Here is a 7,937-nt window from a genome sequence, read left to right on the forward strand (position 1 = left end):
TATTTATAATGACGGCAAAGCTAATTTAAATGTAAAAATAGACAAAAATGAGCATGCACAATTCAAAATCCTATATCAGCCGACATATGTCCAATATTAACTGATAACAATAGGTGTTTTGTTAATGTAAATGGGTCTAAATAAAAACATGTACACAGTTAAAGTCTCAAGGCAAAGGCTCTGGGGATGAGGACCACATCATGTTGGACATCTACGCCATTGAAGAGCTCAGAAACAAAGATGTCGCTGCCACTGACGACAGTCCCAAGTACAAGTACACTTCAGATGATAATGGCAACTATGGTACGAGTTACACCTTAGCTATTCCTGTTGGGTTTTACGGTTGATTATGCGTAAGTTTTCATGCCTGTGACTTTGTCTCTCTCTCAGAGTTTGAACAGACAGTGGGCACAGTGTTGGCTCTCAGGAGGGAGCGTGCATTTGTTGATGAAGTGACCACAGGTCAAGAATGCGGAGTACTGCTCGACAAGACCTCTTTCTACGCCGAGCAGGGTGGGCAGAGCTTTGATGAAGGCTACATGCTCCGAGAAAACGACTCTGCTGAGGATGTAAGAAACTGAGAGTGGTTGTGGAAAGAAGCTGAGATGGTTAGTTTAGTTATGCTTTATTTTGCTGTCATGTTTTGTTTCGCTGCTTCAGAGGATGGAGTTCACTGTGAAGAATACTCAGGTGCGTGGAGGATATGTGCTGCATATTGGTACAGTATATGGCACACTGAAGGTTGGAGACCGCCTAACTCTGCATGTGGATGAGGTATGTAACCAAGTGACTTCTAAAAATGTTTGGTTCAGACAAACAAGAGAGATGGATTGGATGTTATTATGTAGATTATTAGGCAAAGATGGAAAAGAATGTGGATTGAGAGAGCACAGAATGCAACATGATTCCCCTCTCTCTTTTTCTCTCCTTCTCAGGCTCGTCGTAGGCCCATCATGAGTAACCATACCGCCACACACATTCTTAACTTTGCTTTGCGTTCAGTCTTGGGTGAGGCAGATCAGCGGGGCTCTTTGGTTGCTCCAGACAGACTGCGCTTTGACTTCACAGCTAAAGGTGCAATGAGCACAGATGAAGTGCACCGCACAGAAGAGATCGCCTCCAACATGATTCGTGACGCTAAGGTCAGGACCATTCAACAGACTTTCAAAGACACTTTTCAATGAAACGTTCATATTCATACCGCTCAACTTTCTTCACATGTATTCACAGTCCAAAAACTAAATGATAACCTATTGTAAGTTATCCTGTTGAAAGCAGAAATATAGTTTACTTGTAATTGTGATCACTTTTGTATTCTTTCGTATTTTCTATCACAATTTGAAATACTCTCTCTTTCTTCAGGCGGTCTATGCTCTGGATGCTCCACTTGCAGCAGCTAAAGCCATCCAAGGTCTGCGTGCAGTGTTTGATGAGACGTACCCTGACCCTGTCAGAGTGGTGTCTGTTGGCGTATCAGTGGAGGAGCTTCTGGCTGATCCGAACAGCCCTGCAGGCTCACTTACCTCCATCGAGTTCTGTGGTGGAACGTATGAACTTTAATATTATAAACTTCAAATATCGCAGTAGTTGGCCTACTCAGCTCCTCACTTTCATTCATGTCTAGCACATGTAGATTTCTTTGGACATAATGATCAACTCTATATTAAATATTCTGAATTTGGTCCTGTCTATGCTTCATGAAAATTACTAGTAATAAAAAAAAGATTGTTTTTTGTTTTTATTAATGCAATTAAAATGTTTATGAAAGCATTGTTAAATATTTTCCTTAGCCCTAATGAATTAACTCTTTTCGGATTATGGCTACTCGTGGTTTTCTTATTGATCATTTTTACCCGTAGGCACCTGCAGAACTCTGGTCATGCTGCTCCATTTGTGATTGTGTCAGAGGAGGCCATTGCTAAAGGAATCCGGAGGATTGTGGCAGTGACTGGAGCAGAGGCTCAGAAGGTTGGAGAAGGCGTGGCCAACATGAATATGCGCACACGTTTTTATTTTTGACTGATACTTTGTATTATGTGATGTAGGGTGGGGAATCTAGAACCGGTTCTTGCTGTCTGATTTTAATGTGCTTTGAAAGGAAGACCTGAAATAATACAAAGATTAAATGTCAATTGTCTTTGTTTTTGCTGTTTGCACGCACAGTGAGCCAGTTCTGTTAATACAATGAATCAGTCATGAAGACATGTACTTAAGACTTGTGAGAGTTAAATCAATATAATTACTGACTGATAATTTATATAGCAATGTGTAAATACACATTCAGAACAGTGGTTTGTTAAAAAAAAAAAAAAAAAGTTACCAAAAGGTTTTTTTTTTTTTTTTTTTTTTTACATTTAAAATACTTTGGTACAGTATATTTTTGGGACCAATTATTGAATCATTTAGAAAGCAGAATAAATAAGTTCCTTATGATTCTAATTCCTAATAGTTTATGACAGGTGGATGTTTGTGTTGTCAGGCCCAGAGGAAAGCTGATGCCCTGAAGTTGGGTCTAGATGCCATGGCAGAGAAAGTGAAGGCTCAGACCTCCCCGAATAAAGACGTTCAGAAGGAGATTGCTGATATGACAGAGGTGAGTTCAACTCCAACATGTTCTGCTCTTGCTTGTATGGAATAAACCTTTTTTTTTTTTAGTGTACTGAATCTGTGTATGCATATATATTAAGTCCCTGGGCACTGCAGTGATCTCTCAGTGGCAGAAGGATGAGATGAGGGATTCCCTGAAGGGTCTTAAAAAGATCATGGATGACCTGGACCGTGCCAGCAAAGCTGATGTACAGAAGAGGGTAAGAAAACTTGTTTCAGATGTTTGTTGGTTAGTCACAGAGATTATTGGAAAGTCTAAGACCAGCTGTGAACACATGGTTAATTTTTAGGTCCTGGAAAAGACGAAGGAGATCATCGACAGCAAACCTAACCAACCTCTAATTGTGATGGAGATGGAGAGTGGAGCATCTGCAAAGGTAAATGTCTCACTGTCCTTTCAAAATTGGGATCTATAGTTAAAATGAATGCAGTTTTTAAAAAGTCTTCAGTGAAAGTCTAAAAGATGCCTTTGTGCTTCTACAGGCTTTGAATGAGTCTTTGAAGTTACTGAAGACGAATTCACCACAGACTGCTGCTATGCTTTTTGCTGTGGACAACGATGCAGGAAAAATCATCTGCTTGTGCCAAGTTCCTCAGGTAAACGGGGTCAGAGAGAAACTTATTCTGTGAGCTGGTTTAGGGGTGTTTTTAAATATTTAACAAGATCTACTTTAAAGCTCAGGATTTCTTTTTGTTTTGAAAGAAATTAATATTTTTATTCAGCAATGCAGGGTTCTCAAGACTCACGCATTGGCCGTGAGACACGCAATTCAACCAGTTCACACGCTCACACGCCACACCGTGTATTTCTCACGCTGAAAAGGCAATGCCAACCAAGTTGTCCTGCAAGCTTTATGTATAACGTTGTATACGAGGCGCAGTCACACAAAGTGAAGTTTTGTGCCGCCAGCATGTATCTCGGCCAGATTGCGTTCGTGGTTACTAGGCATAGATGCGCGAACACACGGAAGTTGACGGAACATTTTCAGCCACCGTACGTTCGTTACTAGGTAACCAACAACATCTCCATCACGACGTATGTTCGTGCGAAGGTAAATGGGAAGAAATCTCGTCTAACATTTTTAGGCTAGAACATTTAATATATAGCCCATCGTAGCCTATACATTATTATTGATGCAGTCAAAAACTCTAGCTTTGGCTCAGTTTGGCTAGCTTACATTATCTGAAACTAAGGAAAATGTTAGTGGGTATGGGAAGGAATGACGATGTATTTCTTCATTTTATTTTAATTTATATATTATACTGTATTAATAGTCTTTCTAGTTACATTTAGAGGTGGGCGATATATCGTTTAGACGATAATATCCAAATTGTTGTCTGGACGATATGCAAAATTGGGATATCGAATATTTCATAATTTGTACAATCCGACCCCCCAAACATGAAAAGAGCTGAAGGAAGTTAAAGAGCAAAACAAATAACGCATAACCCTCTAAACAATTATATGTAGCGATTTTAATACTGTAGGGGTTTGTTTGACTGCATTTTATTTTATTTTTTGTACAAAATCACGATCGTTCCTCAATTGCAAAGAGAGTAAGCTGCTACTAATTTGCAATATACAACTACGAAGTTCTTACCTGTGTGTTATGACGTTTCTTAGGTTGAAGCAACAATCCAAAATCGTAAAGAGTAAAGCCGATGTACGATTAATAAAATAGCTGTCAGAAAAGGCAACATATGCTTTGTTTGTGGAAAAATGATCTGAAGTTAAAAAGTTTTTCTTAAATGTCTGTGGCGTCCTCAAGTGGCGAGCTTCGTGATTGCATCATTAGAAAATTGCGTTGTATAATGAATCCAAAAGATGGCATACATTTTCCCAAGAGATCGGTTCCGTACGCATTACAAACCGAACCATTCCGGTGGTTGGACCATTTTTCCTGCCGACCAAAATCCGCGCTGGAGCGAACACCACAACGTTGCACAACATCAAATGGCAAATGTAATGAAAGCGGAACGAAACTCATTGTTTTGTGCTTCACGGACCGTTTATCAGTTCGGACGAATGTCAGTGCAGCGCGAGCCGATCTTGATTAAGCGACACCGTTACTACATAAGAGATCCAGTAACCAAAGCATTTGAATTCGCCACTTAAGTAATAACATCGCTGAGAGATCTAGTGAGAAGCGTTAAAATTTCTCTATTATTAACGTATCAAACAGCACTGACGTGGAAACCAGGAGAAACATTGTTCCATGAATGAACTAGTTATAGGTTTTAAGACCATAGATCATTCACCATGGATTTAATGTAGTAACACTAACTTGTAACCATGGAAGTTTGGGAGAAATATTAAAATGCTTTCAAGTACGTCACACATCTTTTTCCAGCACTTCAAAACTCAAATGTTATTTAAATGTTATATTTTCAATGTGATGACCAAAACATTATTTGTTCATGCTTCAAAGATTACCCCCATTTATAAAACTAAAAGTTTCAAGATGTAGGAAAACTCACACTTATTTAAAAATAATTTTTCTTTTAATAAATAGGAAATTTCTATGGCATTTCTTTATTTTCGCTGTTTTCGAAAACGTACCGAACCGTGACACCACTGTATCGTATCAAACTGAACCGTGAATTTTGTGAACCGTTACACCCATATTAAAAATATAAAAGAACAATAAAGACTTATTGAATAATATTTTATTATTTTAAAAAGTTTAGGAGTCTTTAAATCAATAATGTCTCATATCTTTATGTACTAGTAATTCTATACAATAATAGGTCAAATGCAGCAAGTCAAAAGACCAATTGGACCTTCTTTGCCATTTCTTTGAAGGATTGCAAAAATATCGTCTGAATATCGATATCGAGATATTGCAAAAAAATATCGAGATATTCATTTTTGTCAATATCTCCCACCCCTAGTTACATTAAGGCTACATGTATTAAAGCAGAGTGCTGTGGGTAATATTTTATATCCTGTCAAAACATACATTAATCATTGCCATTGCATTTGTATTTTTCAAAGATGTCAGGGAAAAAGTGAATAGATATATTATCATTCTGGGCACCAAAGGGTAAGCCCCCTAAAAAGGTTGCAAGGCATCAAAATGTGCAACAAACACTTACAACACAAAACACATTTCATAAGCTGGATTGTGTACTCTTGTGTACACAAACACACACACATCTTAATACTCTAATGTGTCCATTTGTTCACAATGTCCCACCACACAATAAATCATTATACCATTTCGCCTAGACACATTCAAAATGCAAAAAGATTTGTTTTTCCAAACTGTTTGGAGCAATTTGTTATATTTTTTTAATTGTTGTATATTTGTAATTTTGAATTATAACATTAAAGATTATATTTGATGTGATGAATTTCTCTGTCATTTATCAGATTTACCAATTGTTACAATTTCAATTTGTGCTGGTTAATTATGAACAATGGGTAAAATTGGGGGGCGGGGCTCCATTAGGGCTCCTCCCCTAACCGCCTGTGATCTCACTCCAAGCTTTTGATAAAACTTGAGAACCCTGGCAATGACGCAATAAATTGAACATAAGTAACAATAAAGACTTTTACATACTTACAAATGTTTTCTATTTCCAATAAATGCTGTTCTTTTTGAGTCCTGAAAGAGTTAGGCAGCACAACTGTTTTCAACTGATAATAATAATAAGATTTTTGAGCACCAATCAGCATTGGGATGATTTCTGAAGGATCATGTGACACTGAAGACTGGTAATGGTGCTAAAAATTAAGCTGTGCCATCACAGAAATAAATTACATTTGACAGTATATTAAAATGGAAAACATTTATTTGAAATTGTAATAATAATTCACAATATTACTGCTTTAAATAAATACCTCCTTGATGTGCATAAAGAGACTTTCAAAAACATGAAAAAAAATCTTACCGAACCCAAACTTTTGAACGGTAGTATATTTTCTTAATATACATTTCTAGTCTTATTGTGAATGATTCATCAGTGCGTACGCTATTATGTTCAGTGAAATGTAACAGCTGTCTTTTTTAGCTCACCTCAGAAGTAAACTGGGTTTCAAATGCCATTTTGTGTTCACTTTGACATTTAATGCATTAATGCATGTGTAAAGTATCAATTTAAAATCACCAATTTGCTCTTTGTGTGTTTTCAGGATGTTGCAAACCGGGGCCTGAAGGCCAACGAGTGGGTTCAGGAAGTGTGCCCTCTGCTGGATGGAAAAGGAGGCGGTAAAGACATGTCTGCCCAGGCCACGGGTAGAAACACGCACTGCATACAGGAGGCTCTGCTACTGGCCAATGAGTTTGCCCACCTCAAACTGGGTGAAAATTAAGGACAAATAGATAGTTGTGTAGGTAGAGTTTAATCTGAAAAGAGGTCCTTAGTTTGGTCTTAACCCTCCTCCTGTCCTGTTTCAGCAATGCCTGCTGAATTTACAAACTGGACATTCCCGCCTGGTAAATGTAAAAACTGTACAGAAATGTGTAATTTGTCATTTAGGGATGGGAAGGGAAATAATACCGTCACTGCAGGACCACATGCATAAATCAACTGATCCATTAAACCGTCCTGACTCTATGATGCAAAGCACATGGGGCTGTGCATGTTTTCTGATTGGATAATTACATTTAGATTGTCAGTTTAATGATGCTAGCTAAAATCATCCTCATGGTCATTGTTATCGTTCTGAACATACGAGGACGAAAATCATTGTTATAATTCTATTAGAAGGTGTCTTTTTATCTCTTAATATTTTCATTACATTTGTAGAATTGTTGGTTTGTCTCTATCCGAATGGATGTCGTAATATTTCAGACAAATTCATGCCAACACGGTTAACCTTTCACTAGACCTTATAGCATCTGTTTTGGGGAAATGAGTCATTTATCACCAGTCACATGAAATGTATCACTTGTGAACGGTAATAAAAAAGCTATGATTTTAATGCATAAATGACTTTTCATTGTCCTGTGGAGTGGTGTTTATTTGAATGTGATTGTGATTATGATTATTTCAGCACACTTACTAACTCCCCTTCATCCTGAGTGAGAGACAAGTCATCAACTACTGGCTTTCACTTGGCTTGATTGTTTGTGACGTACTCCACCTTGCCCCATGTCAGAACCATTTCCTTTAATTCTGCCATCGCTTTGCGTCTCCTTGATGTTTTTGGTCGCCCTTGTTTTCTTCTGCCAGGTGGTGTCCATCTCAGGGCAGTCTGGTCCATTCTGAGAACATGCCCAAGCCATCGGATGCGAGAACGCTTGATCTCGGTGGCCACTTGACTCTTTGTACTCCTGTACAGTTCATTGGTGATTTTCATAGGCCAGAATATACATTATATGAAA

At 38.0% G+C, this 7,937-nt stretch overlaps 1 protein-coding gene across 2 annotated transcripts in view; it reads left to right on the plus strand.

The window, feature by feature from the left end:
• Positions 1-7,542, plus strand: part of LOC143696717 (alanine--tRNA ligase, cytoplasmic-like) — a 28,169-nt gene extending 20,627 nt beyond the window's left edge. For both annotated transcript variants that reach the window (XM_077193353.1, XM_077193352.1), the window contains exons 11-21: positions 159-303; positions 391-569; positions 661-774; positions 936-1,142; positions 1,363-1,547; positions 1,860-1,968; positions 2,480-2,593; positions 2,688-2,807; positions 2,898-2,984; positions 3,091-3,204; positions 6,743-7,542. In XM_077193353.1, coding sequence (XP_077049468.1) covers positions 159-303; positions 391-569; positions 661-774; positions 936-1,142; positions 1,363-1,547; positions 1,860-1,968; positions 2,480-2,593; positions 2,688-2,807; positions 2,898-2,984; positions 3,091-3,204; positions 6,743-6,922 — 1,554 coding nt within the window. In that variant the 3' untranslated portion in view covers positions 6,923-7,542. The remainder of the gene's footprint in view (positions 1-158; positions 304-390; positions 570-660; positions 775-935; positions 1,143-1,362; positions 1,548-1,859; positions 1,969-2,479; positions 2,594-2,687; positions 2,808-2,897; positions 2,985-3,090; positions 3,205-6,742) is intronic.
• The last annotated feature ends 395 nt before the right edge of the window (positions 7,543-7,937 follow it).

This window comes from Siphateles boraxobius, unplaced genomic scaffold (assembly GCF_051911475.1).
Source record: "Siphateles boraxobius isolate OS27281-9 unplaced genomic scaffold, OSU_SipBor_1 31, whole genome shotgun sequence".
In the NCBI taxonomy this organism is placed as follows: Eukaryota; Metazoa; Chordata; class Actinopteri; order Cypriniformes; family Leuciscidae; genus Siphateles; species Siphateles boraxobius.